Raw genomic sequence first — 20,678 nt, forward strand, 5'->3', positions numbered from 1 at the left:
GGTAACCGGGTGGTGGGGTGAAGTGGTCTGGGGCACAGTCAGGGTTCGGTGGGAGGGCGGGGTAGTCAGGGGATCAGTGTGAGTGATTCAGGGAGGTCAGTTCTGTAGTTACCCAGGAGTTAGACTAGGTTTTAATCTGTTAATTCAGATAAGTCCTGCGGAACTGTCCAAAGTCTCTGACTTTAACTCAGAGTCAAACATACGCGGAGGACCCGGGGGAGCAGGGGAACTGCCAGTTGGAAGTTCAAACTTCTCGGGCAATTCCCACATAGTTCAGTGAGCCAGGACTTCCACAGGGTCCCAACATGCATTCTGGGTCATATGCAGTTCGGTCTCTGACAATATGGAGACTGGAAGATCTGGGCCATTAACTTGCTTTAATATTGCACCTTTAACCTATGGAATGTCCCAGCATTTTTACACAGAGAAGTGTAAGAAAAATGGACACAGGCAGAGAGAGTTGTTTTAAAAAGTGACCAAAGTCTTGGCTAAAGGTTTCAAGAAAGTTTTAAAGGCAAAGAAGGCAGAGAGATTTAGGGATGAATTCCAAAACTTAGGATTTATGCAATGGAAGACTCTGCTGCTAACTAAGGGTTGAAAGGAGGGAGAGATGTACAAAAGACCATAGTCAGGGGGAGGAGGATTGTTTAGGGAGTTATAAGGCTGGGGCAGACTGCAGTGATAGGGTGGACGCAATGCTATAGAAAAATTTAAAATCAGGATGTGAATTTTTTATTTAATGCATTGGAAAGCAGGAATCTAATATAGGTCAGTGAGATTGGTTAAGAGACAGAAAACAGAGATTAGGAAAAAAGGTCAATTTTTGCAATAGCAGGGCACCACAAGGATTGGTGCTTAGGTCTCAGCTATTTACAATCAATATCAAGGATTTAGATGAGGCGACTGAGTGTCTTATATCAAATTTTGCTGACAATACGAAACCAGGTGGGAAAGTAAGCTGTCAGGAGGACATAAAAAAACTATAAAGGGATGTAGGCTAGTTAAGCGATTGGACAGGGAAATACTCGATAGAATGGAATGTGGCAAAGTGTGAAATTGTCCACCCTGGTAGGAAAAATGGAAAAGAAGAATTTTTAAAAAGATGAGAAACTAGTAAGTGCTTTCTTTGAGTGTCTTTGTACACAAGTCATAGAAAGTTAACATGCAGGTAGATCAAATAATTAGGAAGGTAAATGGTATGTTAGGAACACCACGGGAACACCATCACCTGCAAATACCCTCACATCATCCTGACTTGGGACTATATCACCGTTCCTTTCACTGTCACTTAGCCAAGATCTTGGAACTCCCTTCCTAACAACACTGTGGGTGTACCTACACCAGAGGGACTGCAGTGGTTCAAGGAGGCAGCTCACCACTGCCTTCTCAAGGGCAATTAGGGATGACCAACAACAGCCTAGCCAGGGACGCCCACATCTCATGAAAGAGAAAAAAATAAATCTTTATTGCAAGGGGTTGAAGTGTAAAGAAGCCCTGCTAAGACCACATCTGGAGTATTGCATACTGTCTGCATACTCTTTGATCTCCTTACTCAAGGAAGGAAATACTTGGTCAGAGGGGGTACAACAAAGGTTCACCAGATTGATTCCTTAGCTGAGAACTAAACTATGAGCAAAGGTTGAATAGAATGGGCTTAAGTACTCCGGAGTTTAGAAGAAGCAGAGGGGATCTCTCTCATTGAGATGGATAAGATTCTAATAGACACTGAGAGAATTGAAATAAAAATAGAAAGTGCTGGAAATACTCAGCATCTGTGGAGAGAGAAACAGAGTTAACGTCCAATACTATTCTTCTTCAGAACGGTTCTCCAGTTTCAGATCTCCAGCATCCACAGTATTTTGCTTTTATTTTAGATGCTGAGAGACTGTTTTTCTGGTTGGGGAGTTTAGAACCAGGGTGGAATCGACCCAGATTTGCACTATGTGTGGTAGCGGGCAGGAAAAAGGACATTCTACCTGCCGGCCGCAATGGCGGCTTTTCACACTGTATTGTCACAATCCTGCCTCATTAATCATGCATTCCTGGGAAACACGCTGTTTCAATGCTGGGTGGCCTCCGATTCGCCTGCCGCACCATAACCTTGCTGCTTCATCATGCCGGGCATCACATTTAAAGTGCAGCTGTGCCAAGGACTGCTGCAGAGAAGACATGGCCCCGAAAAGCATGAAGACTGTGCCCCTTGGTTTCATGATGTGCCCCTCGAGTGCCTTTTGGATGCCATGGAGACTCGCCGTGATGTCCTCTACACCGCTCTGGCCGCAGGAGGGGCAGCACCACTACCATTCCAGCTTGGTAGGCGATGACAGTGGTGATCAAGCCAACGCTGCACAGAAGAGGTTGGCCATCCAACGCAGGTGGAGGATGAATGATTTCATCCCTGCAGCCAGGGTACGGCAGCCAACTCATCACTCTAAACTCACACACTCAAGCCCATCACACATTCACTGGCATCTCATTCACTGCCAGCTCAAGGGACATCACCGCTCACTCTCTCACACACGCCCTCACATCTCCATCTGGCCTCATTTCCTCTGGAGACTGCCTCCTCAGCCCTCATCATCTTGAGGCCACTTGCACAGATCAACGTGTGCCCCCACACACGCCCTGGGATACCCTCCTTTCCCAGTACAGCCCTTGCCCTGAAGACTCTTCCCTTGCCTGAGGCCACTTCTCCCCCTTCACTAAGCAAGCCCTAGCCCTGCAGCCGTTGAAAAGTCACCCCTGCCTTATGGCTGGTCTGGCAGGTAGAGACATGCCCGTGAGCCCCCATAAAAGTGATGTGGTGCTGTCTGCGAAGCCTGGTGCAGACAACTGTAAGTGCTGCCTGAAGCAAGGTAGACAAACAAACCTCAAAGTTATGAGCAAAGTGTAGCTCGCCAGGTGCACAGATGATAGAGTGTGGTGGGATGATTCCGGTGAGCTGGGCTCATAATGATATGCAGATGTATTACAATGATGTTCCCGATGTCCAACAGTGGGAAATGCAGCCTGCCATTGAGGAGCAGAGTGAATGACTGCAAACTGGTTTCATGATGTCATGAAACCAATTTTTGGCCTTCTCGCCATATTGTCTGCTCATGCCTCCAAACATGCCCAACGCTAACAGACATGGAAAATTCCACCCATATTCTCAGGATAAGGTTCAGCCATTTGGAACTGAAATGAGGAGAAATTTCTTCACTCAGAAGGTAGTGAATCTTAGGAATTCTTTACCCCAGGGGGCTACAGATCAATAGATTTTTGGACATTATGGGAATCAAAGGATATGGGATTGAGCAGGGAGATGATCAACCCTGATCTCATTGAATGGGGCATAGGCTCAAGAGGACATATTGGCCCCTCCTGCTCCTCTTCTTTTGTTCTTATAGAATCATAGAATTGTACAAGACAGAAAGAAACCATTCGATCTGTTCTGGATCTTTTGAAGGGCTGTCTAGTTATTTCAAAGAGGCAATGATTTGGGTACAGACACATTCCCATGAGGGAGAAAGGAAGGCTGTCCAAAGCTAGAGCCCTCTTGATGATGAAAGATATTGGGGGGAAATTTGTTTGTGTGGCACATGATGGGATATACATCAATTCCTAATTGCCCTTGTTCAGAGGGCATTTGAGAGTCAACCACATTGCTGTGGGTCTGGGATCCCATGTAGGCCAAATCAGGTAAGGACAGCAGATTTCCTTCCCTAAAGGGCATTAGGAAACCAGATGCCAACAATCAGCAATGGTTTCAGACTTTTAATTTCCAGATTGTTATTGAATTCAAATTTCACCATCTGACGTGAGTGGGATTTGAACCCAGGTCCCCAGAGCATTACCCTGGGTTTCTGGATTATCAGTCCAGTGACAATACCACTATGCCACCACCTCCCCTTATGTTGCAGTGGCAGAAGTCTGTATTGAATAGGATGGGGTGGGGGTGAATTTTCGGACGGGAAACCTGGAAGTCTAGGTTTCTCCACATATTGTACAGTTTTAACACCACAGTGTACAACTTTTCTTCATGACAGATTAACTGCCCAGAGTCAGCCTGGTTGGTCAGCCTGGGCTCCAGTTTGGGGAGGTCCCTGGGGTACTATGCTGCAGGAGAAGCTCGAAAGCCTGGAGGTTGTTTCCTTTTACATTCTGCACCATTTCTTTTACTGGTTCCGCCTTTCTGACATTAATGTTCTTACAGTTTCCTACATTATACCTGTGACTACACTTCAAAAGCAACGGAGATATATGGCTATGTAAAACACTGACCCAAATGGGGTCAGGGCAAGGGTGAAATCTAGAAGCCCTAATGGGTCAAAGAGTAGGCTGAAAAAAACCTTCTTTTCCAGCAGCAATATCCAGGACCTGCATTCTGGACTGACTTCTGCTGTCCAACATGTCTAGCACTTTTGAAAGAGGCAGCATAGATCCACGGAGAGTTACATTCAGGTCAGAATTCTTGAAGTAGTCCAGGAATGGCCTTCCATCTTCCACTCTTCATAAACATCACCATCAAATCTCTAAAACTCTGCTGCCCATATCCTAACTTGCACCAAGTCCTATTCACCCATTACCCCTGTGCTTGCTGATTTACTTTGGCTTCAGGTCAAACAACACCTTGATTTTCAATTTCACATCCTTGTTCTCAAATCTCTCTACGGCCTCACTCCACCCGATCTCCTTAATCTGCTCCTACTCTACAATTCTCCGATATCTCTGCATTCATCTAATCTTGGCCTCTTCTGCATGCCCGAATTTGATCACACCAGCATTGGTAGTCATGCTATCAGCTGCCTAGAATCTAAACTCTGGAATTCCCTCCCATTCCTCATTCTCTACCTCTATCCTCCTTCAAAATGTTCCTTAAACCTACTTCTTTAAAGAAGCCCTTCTATGGCTGGGTGTCAGGTATTGTTTATTTACTCTGCCGTGGAGCAGCTTGGAAGGCTTTGCTATGTTAAAAGTATGATGTAAACATAGGAAATAGGAACAGGGGTAAGCCATTCAGCTTATCGAGCTTGCTCTGCCATTCAAACAGATCATGACTGTTGGTACATATACATTTTCCCCTTGATCCCCACATCCCTTGATGTCATTCATAATCAGAAATCTATCAATTTCTGACTTGAACATGCTCAGTGATTGATTTTTCACAGCTCTCTGGGGTAGAGAATGTAATGGAATTCCCCCAGAGTCTGACAGCAAAGGGAAAGGGCTTAACAAGTGCCGGCCACCACATTAGCACCACTCCACCCCCAACCCTCCCACCAAATCATTTTTGGAGGAGTCTAAGTGGGGCAGAAATCACAGAATCGCAGAATTGTTACAGTGCAGAAGGAGGCCATTTGGCCCATTGCGTCTGCACCGGTTCTCCAACTGAGCTATTTGCCTAGTTCCATTTCCATGTGTTCTCCCCATAACCCTGAACATTCTTCCTTTTCAGATAATAGTCTAATCCAGAAAAATCCTGTGGATCTCAGCAGGTGATGCTCCCAATTTCTGCCCTTCCCAACCCAGAAATAGCATGTCTCATTCTTAGCTGTCATTTAGAAATCAGTTGGAAACAAGCAGGACATTTCAGTAAAATAACTCATAACTGATAGGCGAGAGAAATTTCTGAGAAAGGGCTGATTAGTCAGATATAGCAAACCACTTCCTATTCTGATGACATGATGGAAGTATAGTACGCGAAAGAAAATAGCTTTAAGATTTAATCTGAAAATACTTAATAAATTTCAAAAATATTTAACTAAGGTGCATATACACTATCCTAAAAGTTGATTAATTTCAATGGAAGATGTTTTATCATAAAATAATAATTAATTCCAAAATTATGCAGATTTAGTTGTTACAAAGGCCCATAACTTCCAAGAAGTGGCAATCAGAGTCAAATTTTTTTTATTCATTCATGGGGTGTGGGCGTCGCTGGCTAGGCCAGTATTTATTGCCCATCCCTAATTTCCCTTGAGAAGGTGGTGGTGAGCTGCCTTCTTGAACCGCTGCAGTCCAAGTGGTGTAGGTACACCCACAGTGCTGTTAGGAAGGGACTTCCAGGATTTTGACCCAGCGACAGTGAAGGAACGGTGATATATTTCCAAATCAGGATGACGAGTGGCTTGGAAGGGAACTTCCAGGTGGTGGTGTTCCCATGAATCTGCTACCCTTGCCCTAGATGGTAGTAGTTGTGGGTTTGGAAGGTGCTGCCTAAGGAGCCTTGTTGAGTTCCTGCAGTGCATCTCGTAGATGGTACACGGTGCTGCCACTGAATGAATGTTTGTGGATTCCCACACCACTGGCGGGATTTTCTGCACCCACCCGCTGCCGCAATCTTCTGGTCCCACCGCAAGTCAATAGACTTCTGGCTGGGCCAGCGCCTCACCCACGACGGGGCCGGAAAATCCCGGCACACGAGTGATTGTTTGTGGATTCCCACTCCGCTCCTAGTTTTTTACTTTGAAACCCAGCTGCTCCTTTCTCGCCAGACCTTCCTATTCAGACCAGGCCAGATCAGTATAGTGCAGCAGGTGCCCAAGGCCTTGTGTCGAGAGCAGGAGAGTCGGTGGTAAAGAAGCCACGCCCCCTTTTTTACAGCACTGGCTGCCGTAAAGCAGGTAAGTTTAAAGGTCCAGCCACTTTGAGAAGCCAATGAGAAGGTAACTTTGTCAGGTAAGTGGGTAGGATTGGGGTTTGGGGGGTAGGGGATCAGTTGGTTGGTAAGGGGAAATCGGGTGGTCAGTGGGCAGGGGGGGATCGGGGGGTTTGGGTGGATTCAGGTGGCCAATGGGGGGTTTGGGGCTCAGGTGGTCGGGAGGTGCGTGGTCAGTGGAGGCTGGGTTCGGGTGATCAGTGGGAGTCAGGTGGTCAGTCGGGGTGTTGAGTGATCGGGGGTACATGGTCAGTGGGGTCTGGGGATCAGGTGGTCAGTAGGGGGTGAGGTCGGGTGATCAGTGGGAACGGGGGTTAATGGGGGGGTGGGGGTCAGGTGGTTGAGGGGTGGTCAGTGGTGGGGGGGGGTCGGGTGGTCAGAGGATGGTCAGTGGGTGGATGGTGAGTGGGGGGGGGTCAGGTGGTCGGGGGTGTGGTCAGTGAAGCCTGGTTGGGTAGTCGGTGAGGGTGGTAAGTGGGTTGGGGGGTCAGTGGGTGGGGTCAGGTGGTGGGGGTGGTCAGTGCGAGGGGCAGGGGGTCGGGAGTGGTGGTCACTGGGGGGGAGTGGAGAGTAGGCAGGGGTAGGGGGTCTTATAGAAAGTTGGGGGTGTGCAGGGAGTCCCTGTAGGGGGGTCAGGGGTGCAGTTGGGGGGGTCACAAGGGTGTTTGCAGGTGTGGGAGAGTCTGGTGGAGGATCAGGCATGTTGAGGGAGTCCCTGGGGTGGTTGGATTGGTGGGGGGTGGGGGGGGGGGGGGGTGTGGGGGGTGGGGTGACATCAGTATTATAGTTACCCAGGAGCTGAAAGTGGTTTTAACTCTTCTAACATTTTCTGGGTAACTATTGGCATAAGATAGTCTGAATTTTCTGAAGTTTGTGATTTATATTATACTTTCAGATGCTTTCCATTGCAGGGCAATTGCCCAACAGAAGTTTGAACTTCCCGAGCAATTGCTGTGCAATCCTTACCATAAGACCATAAGACATAGGAGCAGAAATTAGGCCATTCGGCCCATCAAGTCTGCTCCGCCATTCAATCATGGCTGATAAGTTTCTCAACCTCATTCTCCCGTCTTCTCCCCGTAACCTTTGATCCCCTTACCAATCAAGAACCTATCTATCTCCGTCTTAAATACACTCAATGACCTGGCCTCCACAGCCTTCTGTGGCAATGAATTCCATAGATTCACCACTCTCTGGCTAAAGAAGTTTCTCCTTATCTCTGTTCTAAAAGGTCTTCCCTTTACTCTGAGGCTGTGCCCTCAGGTCCTAGTCTCTCCTACTAATGGAAACTTCTTCCCCACGTCCACTCTATCCAGGCCTTTCAGTATTCTGTAAGTTTCAATCAGATTCCACCCTCATCCTTTTAAACTCCATCGAGTATAGACCCAGAGTCCTCAAACATTCCTCATATGTTAAGCCTTTCATTTCTGGGATCGTTCTCGTGAACCTCCTCTGGACCCTCTCCAGGGCCAGCACATCCTTCCTGAGATACGGGGCCCATGTGGTCTGACCAGAGCCTTATAAAGCCTCAGCAGCACATCCCTGCTTTTATATTCTAGTCCTCTCAAAATAAGTGCCAACATTGCATTTGCCTTCCTAACTACTTAAGTTAACCTTAAGAGAATCCTGGACTAGGACTCCCAAGTCCCTTTGTACTCCAGATTTCTGAATTCTCTCCCCATTTAGAAAATAGTCTATGCCTCTATTCTTCCTACCAAAGTGCATGACCTCACACTTCCCCACATTGTATTCCATCTGCCACTTCTTTGCCCATTCTCCTAACCTGTCTAAATCTTACTGGGGGATTTCCGGGCCGAGATGGAGGGGGTGGGGAGTTTGCCAGCACATCTTTACCACACCCTGGAGCATGGAAGTTACAGGGCCATATTTATAAATGTGCTCCACCTAAAACAAAAACAAACATGTTTGCCATTTTCAGATACACAAAAAATTACAACCAAAATGGAGAATATCATCATTGTTGCAAAGTAAAACCAGGAGCCCTGGGTGTGGATGGAGGGACTTTCTTTCATCCCATTGATGATGGAGCCATATCTAGAGATCTTAATGTGTATAGTTTGACAGGCAGGAATGATTGCTTAGCATTTGCTCAATATTTTTGTGTTCTGTAACTGCTATGTCATTCGAGAAAGCCACTGTAAATCATTGATGTTATTGTTATGGATTAAGACAGTATTGTTGCATTGATGGCAAATAACCTCAACAATTATGGGCAGAACAATACGCTCATTGGGCAGGTGCGCGCCCTACCCAAATGAATGTAAAATGAGACACGATGACGTTGGGCGAGTGTCCCGACGTTATCGTGCACTCATGTGATATTTCGGTCAGTGGGAATGCACGGGAGTTGGCAGCACGTCCGCCGACAATTAACAGGCCTATTAAGGCCATTAAAGTAATAATTAAATGAAATTTTTTCGCTGCCTGTCCAATCTTATGGTTGGCGGGCAGGTGATGGATTTTTTAGGAAACCTCATCCATGGACGGCTGACGTTTCCAACAGTAATTAAAAATTAAATAAAAATTTTTAGATTTCATTCATAACATGTCCCTGCTCATGTGACAGCGTCACATGAAGCTGGTGATGGTGATGGGAGGGAAACCTATACATCTACAGGCATAAAATCAGCACTGCATGAACTCCAGTGTTAATGGGCATGGGAAGGTTAACTTTTTTTCCCTACCATGATGACTTCTTACCAAGGCCTGACAATTTTCAGTGTGATGCTGAAAGCAAAAGTAATATTATGGGGGAAAAAAGCAATTCAGATGTGAGGAATCATTTTATTACAGTAATAATAACCTTAAGCATTAAAAATGTAAAATAGAATTTTAATTAAAAATTGGAACATTTTAATTCTACCACCTTGCTCCTTCCCCAATTCATTTTCTCATTCTCTATCTGGAACATTTTTATTTTTCTAATTTATTACATTTTTTCAGAAAGCTAATTTAATAATCTATTTGAGCCTTTCTTATAACTTCAAACCTTGCCTTTTTTCCTTCTCTCAGTTGCCTCTGCTAATTTTGAAGGTCGGTGAATTTTTAAAAAAAATCTGGGCCCAGTTGTGAGTGTGAGAGTTTGGTCAAGTTCATGCACACCACAGAACTCCAGCCAAAGGCTGTAGGGTCAGGTACAAGCTTTCTTGGACAGGCCTTTAGCAGTGCAGACATGCACCTATGGCATCCATGATCCTCCCCATTCCCCAATCACTGACACTGCAAATATGGGTTGTAGCCGACTGGCACCAGGATTGCCTGGTTAACTGCACCCCCTTGTCCAAAAACAATGGAGTGAGGCCTCAGCACCCACTAATTCCGCTGCTCCCACCAATCTCCACGGTGCCGGTCATGGCCCCACTTCCATTTGTTTAGACAAGGAATGGCTGGTAAGACTAGGCATACCTTTGCAGATGCTATGGCATAGAAATAAAAATCAGGAGTGATGTTATAAGGCTATCAATTCACTATTACCCATTTCATACTATTATCCATTTCACACCATCACTTATGTTAAATTCTGCCCCCTCATCTTTGAGGCGGGTCCTGGAACAGCATCCGCCAGGGTAGTCATGGCCTCATCCAGTCTTATGGTACAAATCAAAATGATTATGTGCCATGCTGTGCAGGTTGAAACATCCATAATGCAGCTCAACTTTCATGTCCTGCTTTTTATTACACCATTCCCAGCGGGCATTATTAGCGGAAATTTTCTGTTCAGTTTTTTAAATATAAGTACACGAAAGAGCATGGAAAAAGAGAATTTTCACCTTGTCAGTGCATCCTGCAAAACATGGGGACAGGTAGGTGATGCCATCAGACCCACAGACTGGGTTGAAGGTTTCTTTTGTACAGCCACAATTTTCGTTACATGGTACAGTTAGATTCCTTTGAAACCCAGTGAAAGAGCTGAAAAAAATTTAAGAAATCACAAGTGAGAAAATGTTCAGAAACTAAAAGTTGTGTTTAAACCCTCACAAGGCTGCCAATCGATTTGGACATTCCTATGCAGCCAAGCCTAGATGCTGCAAACATACAATTTCTACATGTTCCAGAAATAGTAGGAATGTGATTACTATACTAGAATCGCTGAGCAAGTTGATGCTGTCCTCAACAGTCTTACAGGTTAAGACAGTGTCAGGCTAACTGTATGAATCTTTTCTCTAGCTTGTTTCCAATGATGGTAGCTTTATGTTGAGGTCAATATTTTTCTCTATTATACAATCTACATTCAAGAGCAGCACACTTGATTTATGCAGTCTCCACTAACTGCAATTCATTTGTTCAAGTGACAGATCATCTGTAAATGGCCTTGTAAAATAGAAAGAAAGGTTTAACACAGGTTCAAGTACAAGCAGGGAACTTGTTTACCCATGTGAGTAGTTGCTGAGTGGGATGAGTAGAAAGCTGGACCTGAGATCCAAACTCTGGAACAGGAGGTAATGAAAGGGGTTAATTTTCTCCCAAGAATGAATAGAAAACCTCAGGGGACTGAACCAAATTTTCAGTTTACCATAGAGCTGGTAATCTTATGGTAGACAGAACATTTGGATTTCGAATGGTATTGTCATGGATTCATTGTTTACTCTTCTTGACTGATCAGCTCCAACATGACTTGGTCAGGTAGCTAAATGGTGTGTTTTACATTCCATCCATCTTACCTCAACAGAAGTGCTCTGCCTCCTAGTTAAACCAAACTCCTGTTATTACGGATGAGTTCACAATTCTATTGTTTCCTATTCATAGTATATGGCAGGGGAAGGAAAATGCAGAGATTCTCAATCAGCTTGTCAAGATGTGTGATGAGTTAAGGTGTAATTCAGTTGTGAGAAGTGTTTCTATTGTGTCCCTTAGCCATAAATTAATTCACTTCCATGAAGTAAGTGGAGCTGTATGTTTTCTGACGAGACAGCCTTACACAGCCTGGCAATAAAAAGCATTGATACAGGTGCACACCTCCATGCATGGCAGCCATCCATATTTTACTCGGTTTGTGTTTTGGGTTCAGTGTCCACTTGTCTGTATTTATAGACTAAAGATGTCTGTTACATTTAGTAAAAACAACTTTCCAATTTTGGTTCTAAAACAGACTATAGGTCCCTTATTAGCATATTCCAAGTGTCTAGATTCTTCTTGAAGAGGCCTCCAGGAACACCTCAACAGTACCTGGACAAATACGGTGGTGCATGTCTTTCCCAGGCATTACTCGCGTGTGGTATGTTGGTCCCTTAACTTGGACTTCTTTGCACCAGTTTTCCAATTTCCAAGAATTGGGTGCAATGTGGTCGAATGTCACCCCTTTCATTTGCAATCATGGAGAGTGCATTGGCAAAGTTATAAAAAATACCGTGCTGGTATATTGTTCCCGATGGGAATGCAGCATAATTATTATATGTAGCAAAATAAACAACACCTGCAATTTTACCTACCCTTTTAATCAAAGCTAAATAAGTGTAACTGGCTGACATAACACACTGTCACAGTAAACAATACTTGTGGCAGGAATGAACATGGTTCCAAACAAAACCATCTGGCACAAGTGCCTCCCAGTGTCAATGTAAATTAAGGGCTATTATTAATGTCACAAGAGCACAAGAAATAGGAGCAGGAGTAGATGGCAAATTAGCTCTTGAACTTAATCGTGGGGAGACGATGATGTAGTGGTATTGTCACTGGACTAGTAATCCAGAGACCCAGGGTAATGCTCTGGGGACCCAGGTTTGAATCCCACCACGGCAGATGGTGGAATTTGAATTCAATAAAGATCTGGAATTAAAAGTCTGATGATGACTATGAAAAGATTGTCATAAAAACCCAACTGGTTCACTAATGCCCTTTAGGAAAGGAAATCTGCTGTCCTTACCTGGTCTGGCCCATGTGTAACTCCAGATCCACAGCAATGTGGTTGGCTCTTAAAACTGCCCTCTGAACAAGGGCAATTAGGGATGGGCAATAAATGCTGGCCTAGCCAGCGATGCTCACATCCCAGGAATAAAAAAAATTAGGCAGATAGCAACCATGGCATTATGTATTGTTCTGTATGTTTCTTTTTCTGTTTTGCAAGGTTCTTATATAATTATATTCTGTTATTATATTCTCATTCTATATATTCCCATATTCTCAGCAGAGCACACAGATATTGTGTTGCTTAATTTCATAAAACTACCTGCAGATTGGTTTTCCAACTGTAGTAGAGGCCTTAATATTGCATCAGGGAGAGTTATGGGTTGTTCCAGCAATAAATCAAAATGCCAAGGCATAAAATGTAGCAACCCTCAAGCAACAGCAAAATAGAGTAGGTTGTTTAGCAAGATATTTCTCAAAGTTTATTATTTTGCTCCCTTACACACCCTCACAAATCAAAGCTGCAGCAGTCTCCCTATAAGTAACTCAGCTCTTTACTGATCCAAATAGACTAGGAGGAGTCCATGATTTGATGCTTATTTTGTACTGAGTTAATATGCGTACACCTCTGAATTCCACAAAACAATGGTGGACGCCAGCCAGTCCATCCTCCCCTCTCCTCTCCATCCCATATTGCCACCTTCCCCTCCCTTCTCCTCCCCTTCCAAACACCTCCACCCCCCAAATTTGCCTGAGACTTCGCAATGGGGAAACATTGATGAGGTCCCGCTAGATGAGCTATGTCGGGGCTCTGGATGCCTGAATCTTGCCTGAATTATTCTATTGAAGCCTGAGAATAAATCTAGATTGTTCCTTGAGACTCTCCGTGTCAGTGTGCCATTACTGCCTTTCACCAGATTCATGCCTGGTTTTGAGCGCTAACAAGTTTAGGGGCCGGACTTTGAAAGGGAAAGAAGTTGGCTGGGCTTCAGCATCTGTGAACTGGATCTGGAGATGGTAAAGCACCTTTCGAAATCAGATGGAGGGTTGCATAATGGGAGAGTGGTTGCTGAGATAACATTCAGGTAAGGAATAATTGGTTTGTGAAATTCAAAATATGAGTTTGTTTTTCTCTTGTTAGATTAAAAATCTAATAATTGTGAAGTGTAAAATGTTTAAAATGAACCAGAATGCATTATTTTTGATATAAAAATGTTAAATGTTCCAGGGAGCATACCCCGCAATCTCTGTAGGAATATACCTTTGCCTTTAACTGGTGGATTTTCCCTTCAGGCTTTTTTGAATTTATTTTTTTCCTCCAATACAAATGAAGGAATAGTTCTGCTTAAGTTGCAAAGCCTATGGAACTGCTTGCTTTCATATGTCAGGGCTGTTCTGGGTTGTCAGTCTTTTGGGCTGTGTCAGTTTTTAAAGCTGGCGATCCTATTTAGCTTTTTTAAATACGTAAAGTAAATGGCCGGATTTTCCTCATATTGTTACCATTTTTACACAGGATTTTTGTTATACTTCCAGCCAAGTTACAACAGTGGAACAGGAGCAACTCAAGGAAATTCCTGGTGCTTCTGTCTCTATAAATACACAAAAATTCTAAACATGAGAAAGGAACATTTAAAGGCTTGACTTGTCCACAAGCCTCCACATCTCCCCCCGCCATCTCCCTCTCTGAATGTGGCCATACATGAACCGTAATGAGGCTTAAAAGGGTTGTGGATGGGACCAGAAGAAACGAAGATGGTTTCTGCCTCTGTCCTGATATCTGCTGCCACATCCTGCCCGAGATCAGTGGCACTGGTGGTAAAAGGAAAGGAAATTGCGTAGATTTTCCACGCCTCATCTCACTACACTCTCACATGCAGTGGAATGTTGAAGGGTCGCCTGGCCATCCTCCCTGCTGGACCGGAGGAGTGAGGGAAGGGCAAGAAATCGAGGCCAGTGCTGGTAGGTGGCGGTAGGCAGTATTCCCTATCCAATTTCCTTTAATTTTCCTCCGCTATCTTATTCCAATAATAGTTACCTGAGGAAATCCAATCCATAATCTTTGAACTTGATTTGCTGACAAAGTGGTAATGGTGATCTGGTGAATGGAGATCTACAAGTGATTACTTAGCAGCACCAATAAATGGAAAATTTGCACTTTGAGATTTATCATTCTCACATAAGTGGAATTTAAAAAGTAAATTGATGCTAGAAACGAATATTTGCAAAATGTTTCATGTACTGTGAACTGTTTTCACTCCAGATGATCTCAGTTAGAGTCTGGCGCTACTTTAAAATGAACTCATGCCAAACAATTCCACAAGAAAATCATAACCCACAGTGTTACCATGTGCCATTTACCCGTTCATATAGGTGATTGTTGCTCCCGCAACTGGCCCTGTTTCGCAACCCAGAAACAGCAACATAACATACGTAGCTGTTGACAGCATGTTTACAGTCATTGTCATTTTAATGGCTCCCAACGGAGTTAGGCTCATTTTCTTCAGCATAAAGCCACCCAGGAAAATTCCAAGGCACACACAAGGAACAGCAGTCACTCCTAATAAGAGAAACACAGTAAAGACAATGAGCTACTCTTGCAAAGCACATAAACCACATAATAATATATGTAACCCTGCTAAATGTACTTTTTTTATTGGTACAAAGACTGGGCCCCCTGAAGATGTGCGGTTGCCAAAACATCTGATACAAGCACTGGGAGAAACCCATTGGGAATTACCATGATTGAATCTGGCAAACTCACTGGGAAAGGTCTGTTAGTTTTAATAATCTGGGCATATGCTTACACTGCTAGAAGCATTGCATAGATACTCCCAACTTGGAGGCAGCCACAATAAGCAGCAGGGGCTGCCTATTCAAGGGAGAGGGCTACTGGGACCCTCCCAGAAACATCTGGATTGTGCCTTGTTGGCAACTTTATAAGGAGGTTGAAAAAATTATTTCAAAATCTTCGGGATCTAGCCTGAGGCCTGGGCTGGAAGGCCAACATGCCTCCTCTCACTGAATATTGCTGAAAAAGACAAACATGTTGCTAAAGTTTTTGTCTTGCACTCGTCAGGACAAACACAAGAATACCAAATTTCAAACAATCACAACGATTTATATTATAGGGGAATGGGGCACTGATTGGTTGGCAAATCGACTCTGATTGGCCAAGGAGAAAGCAACTGGGAACTGTAGGTGTCCAAAGCTCCAGGTAATTCAAAAAAAGGGCTGAATATATTCCTTTTGATTGCAGAGAATGGGTCCCTGTGTATGAATGTACATGGCATCTAGAAGGATAAATGAGCCACCTTACATTACTGGCCAGTGAGGTAGTAAATAAATTACATAAAATTTAGATCATCAACAAAAGAACAAATGGCAAGGTTAACTTGACTTTTACTTCTCAGTAAGGAGATCGTTGGTTAACGTTCCAGTATGGATTTAAGCACATAATCTAGACTGACATTTCAAAGCATTACTGAGCAGGTGTTGCACTGTCAGAGGTGTTGTCCTTTGAATGAGACATTAAACTAGGACCCCCATCTGCTGTTCAGGTGGATATAAGAGATCCCATAAAACAATTTAAAGCAGAACAGGCAAATTGCCCTGGCCAACATTTATACCTCTGTAAAAGGGATTTGTTGGTCTAATTTATCATTTGTGCAACCTTGCTGTGCTGAAAGTGGCTGGCATGCTTGTTTTCCTAATAATAATAAATATACTTCAAAAGTAGTTCTCTAGGGACTGAATTTCCCCTCCATCGGTGGGGTTGTGCGGGGGCGGGCGGGAACGAGCGTGAACCCAATCGGCGCCCCGGATCGGGTGCGTGCCACCATTTTACGTGGGTGGGCCAATTAAGGCCTGCTCAGCACTGAGAGCTCCCTGTGTGGGCAGGGTGGGAGGGATTCCTTGAGTCGGGACCTGCGCTCTTTCGCGCATGCACATGAAAGAGTGCAAAAATCTCCCTGAGGCACAGAGGTGCCTGAGGGAGATTAGTTAAAGTTTTTAAAAGCTAAGTACAGAAAAGAAAATATTATAAGACATGTCCCCTCATGTGACAGTGTCACATGAGCTGGGACATGTCAGGGAACATTAATGGAAAACTTTATTTAATTTATAAAAACTTCATAAAACTTCATCCCGCCTGTGGATGAGGTTTCATGAAAAATGCGAAGGCCACCTGGGCTCTTTGCCTGCCCGCCAACCTTAAGGTTGGATGGGCAGCTCATTTAACTATTTTAATTAGTTTTTAACAGGCCTTAATAGGCCTTTGACAGTTTGGCGGGCGCACAGCTGAGACGGACTGAAAATCTAAATGATGCGCGGTGATGTCCGGACGCCCGCCCAAAGTCACCGCATGTCATTTTACGTGTCGGCGAGCAGGCCCTGCCCTTGCTTGCCGACCAGAAAATTCTTCCCTAGGTGTTAAGCACTTTGGAACATCGGAACATAGGAAATAGGAGCAGGAGTAGGATACTCAGCCGGCCAACCATTCAACAGGTCATGGTTAATCACCTACCTCTACACCATTTTTCCTTACTATCCCCGTATCCCATGATGTCATTAGTATCCAGAAATCTATCAATTTCTGTCTTAAACATGCTTAATGATTGAGCTACCACAGCTTTGAGCTTTGGAATATCTTGAGCATGTGAAAGGTGGTTATATAGAATAATGGTCCAGATTTTCACCATGACAGACAGCCTCTCCTGCTGCAAGGTAATACTTGCACAACCCAACACCTCAAAAACATAATGGGGTCAATTTTCCCCTTCAGTCCATTGTTAGTAATCTGTTGGAACAGACTGTCTGCCCAATTTTCATTCTATTGAAATCAATGGAATTAAAATTGGGTGGGTTCTATAAGGTATGAATGAATTGCCCTGACAGATTAACACCCACCTACTCCAATCAAAAATTTATTCCAAGGAGTTGTCAACAATTGAAAGCACCAAAATAGGTCTCCGCCTTTGCTTTTCCATTATAGACTAAGACAGGGCCAAAAGTAAAGGCAGGAATGAAAGTGTAATGGTTTTACCAGTGGATCTATCTCCTGTTTTTCAGTACTTCTGCAGTACTCCCGGTGCAGTAGCTTAGCAAAGGACAATGAGAACTCAGCCTCATGTTTCTCCAAAAATGGAAAACTTTGCACAGAAAATAAACATTTTAAAAGTTGGCATATTTACACAATTAAGATATATATTTTTAAAAATGATGAGTGTACTGTCACAATATTGTCTAATAGCTTGCCAAAAAAAGGCACATTTGCAAAGGAGTTACAACTGTATCGGCAATTATAACATTATCACATTGCTGATCAAATGCAGCACCACAGCTAGACAGAGTACTAAATTTAGGAGCCTGAATTTTCATCACCGAGATGGGTAGTGGGAGTTGGGAAAATTTCCAGCTCAGCTCTCCTGCCTCAGGAGAAAGTTCCCGCAAAGGCGGGATCTTCATTGCCGGGGGCGGGTGCAGGCTGCAGTCGGGCCAGCCGACTGGGAACGAGAACAGAGGCAGCTACAGGGGCCAAGGCAGACTGTGTAAAAGCCCCATCTCAGAGCTGTGAGACTTTGTCCCAGTTGTAATCAAAATAGAAAGGCACTCCAGTCCTCACCCCTCACATTCCCTCACCCCCCCACACACTCCCCGTGCTCTACCCATGCCACCTCATGCCCTCCACCCCCCCCGGCCCCATATGCCCCTGATGCCAAGCTATGGCAATTTCATGCCAATTGATCCACTATACACGGTATAGAACTAATGCATCCTATAGTGACAGTTGGATATGTTAAAAAAAGCTTTATAAAAAAGTAATTAATTCACTGCTTTCCACTATGTTAAAAAAGGTCATTTCACTACAAGGCAATAAAATCATCCAGACCCTTTAAATTATCAGTTATAGAAACTTCAAGCCTGTGAAGCCACTTTACCTTGTATAAATAAGCATTGTGAAATTGACCACAGATATCAGAGATCCTGAGCTGTCAATCAAGCAATGTTTTCCCTGAGGCTTAGGTGTTTTTACAAGAGTAACAGATTTCTGGGCTCTCAGCCAAACCTCATTATGTATGCCTGTCAAAAGTGTCAGAACACCTATCAAAGGGACCTGTCAAAACTGTCAGAAGCACCTGTCAACGGGCCTGTCAAATGGAGCTGTCAAGGTATTTAAAATTCGTGTCATTTAGACCTGGCAAATCATATAACTAGGGCTGTAGAAAAGGCTTTAAACTAAAAAGTGGGGGGAAGGGTTCACATGAGGGGAGATTTAGGAAGTTACCAAGAAAGGACAAGGTAATTACATCATTACATTATATCATTACGGGGTAATGATAGGGGGAATGATAATCAGGGTGTGACAGGAAAGGACAGAATATACAAACAGAAGAATGCATCAGTAAATAGGGTCAGAGGAGGGAAAAATTAGTAAAAATTAAAGGCTCTTTATCTGAGTACATGCAGCATTCATAAAAAGATGGATGAACTGATAGCACAAATTGAGATAAATAGGTATGATGTGATAACCGTTACAGAAATGTGGTTGCAAAGTGACCAAGGCCGGGAACTGAATATTCAAGGGCATTTGACATTTCAAAGGGATAGGAAGAAAGGAAAAGAAGGTAGAGTAGCTCTATTAATAAAGGATGAGATCAGTGCAGTAGTGAGAAATGAGCTTGACTAGGAAGATCAAGATGTAGAATCGATTTGGGTGGAGATAAGAAATAGCAAAGGAAAGATGTCACTGCTGGGAGTAAGTTATCAGTCCTCTAACAGTAGCTACACTGAAAGACAGAGTATGCATTATAAAATAACGAGGGCTAGTAATAAAAGAACTGCGATAATCATGGACGCTTTTAATCTTTGATTAGATTGGATAAATTAATTTGGCAAAGGTAGCTTTGAGGATGAGTTCACAGAGTGTCTTTGGGACAAGTTCTTAGGATAATACATTCTGGAACCAACCAGAAAACAGCCTATTTTAGACCTGGTAATGTGTAATGAGAAAGGATTAATTAATGATCTCATAGTAAAGAAGCCTCTGTGCTAGAGTGATCAGAATATGATAGAATTTCACATTCAGTTTGGGGGGTGAGAAACTTGGGTCTAAAATAAGTGTCTTAAACTGAAAGAAAGCAATTACACAGGTATGAAGACACAGTGACAAAGTAAGCTACAGTAGTCTAGGAAAATATTTAAAAGGTAAGATAGTAGCTAGGCAGTTGCAAACATTTAAGGAGATACTTCAAAACTCTCAACAAAGACATATTCCATTAAGAAAGAAAACTCTATAAGAAAGCTGTCTAACCAAGAAAGGTATCAAATTGAAAAAAAGAGTGTACAATCCTATGAAGATTACTGGTAGGACAGATGATTGTGGAAATTTTAGAAACCAGTAAAGAATGATTAAAAAATAATAATGAGGGACAAATTAGAGTATGGGAGTAAACCAGCAAGAAATAGAAAGACAGTCAGTAAGAATCAAATTCGGGAATTATTAATGGGAAACAAGAAAATGACTGAGGGCAGAATCATCCCAGATTTGCACTAAATGTGATAGTGGACAGGAAAAGTGATGTTTTACCCATGAGCTGCAATGGCAGCTTCTCACACAGTATCATCCCAAACCCGGGGCATTAATTATGCGTTCCCATGAAACATGCAGTTTCCATGGCAGACCGGCTCTCATTCACCTGCCAGTCACCTCGCCGCTTTCTCACGCCGGGAGCCATATTTAAAGTGCAGCCGTGCGCATACCTCTCAGTGCGTCCAGCCCAGGACTGCCGCATGGAAGACAGGATGGCCCCGAAAGGCAAAAAGACTGCAGCCCCCCAGTTTAGTGACGCGTCCCTCAAGCATCTTTTGGACACCGTGGAGGCCCACCGTGATGTCCTCTACCCCAACTCTGGCCATAGGATGGGCAGCTGCATCACCAATCCAGCATAGGAGGTGGTGGCAGCGGTGGTCAGTGTCAATGCCCTGCAAAAGAGGACAGCCACCCAGTGCTGCTACAGGATGAATGGTCTCATCCATTCCCCCAGGGTAACTCACTCTTCTCATCACCTTCAACTCACAATCTCATCACACATCCACAAGGATCTCACAACTCAAGAGACAATGCCACTAATTCTATACACACAATCTCCATCAGGCTCATACCCTCTCAAACTCG

General features: G+C 43.9%; 1 protein-coding gene across 2 annotated transcripts in view; it reads right to left on the reverse strand.

Annotated features, from left to right (window-relative positions):
- Positions 1–20,678, reverse strand: part of LOC144695016 (solute carrier organic anion transporter family member 3A1-like) — a 338,399-nt gene that overhangs the window by 26,400 nt on the left and 291,321 nt on the right. For both annotated transcript variants that reach the window (XM_078565890.1, XM_078565881.1), the window contains 2 exons: positions 14,864–15,062; positions 10,432–10,570 (listed from right to left, as the gene is read on the reverse strand). In XM_078565890.1, the coding sequence (XP_078422016.1) occupies positions 10,432–10,570; positions 14,864–15,062 (338 nt within the window). The remainder of the gene's footprint in view (positions 1–10,431; positions 10,571–14,863; positions 15,063–20,678) is intronic.

This window comes from Cetorhinus maximus, chromosome 2 (genome assembly GCF_964194155.1).
Source record: "Cetorhinus maximus chromosome 2, sCetMax3.hap1.1, whole genome shotgun sequence".
Classification (NCBI taxonomy): Eukaryota; Metazoa; Chordata; class Chondrichthyes; order Lamniformes; family Cetorhinidae; genus Cetorhinus; species Cetorhinus maximus.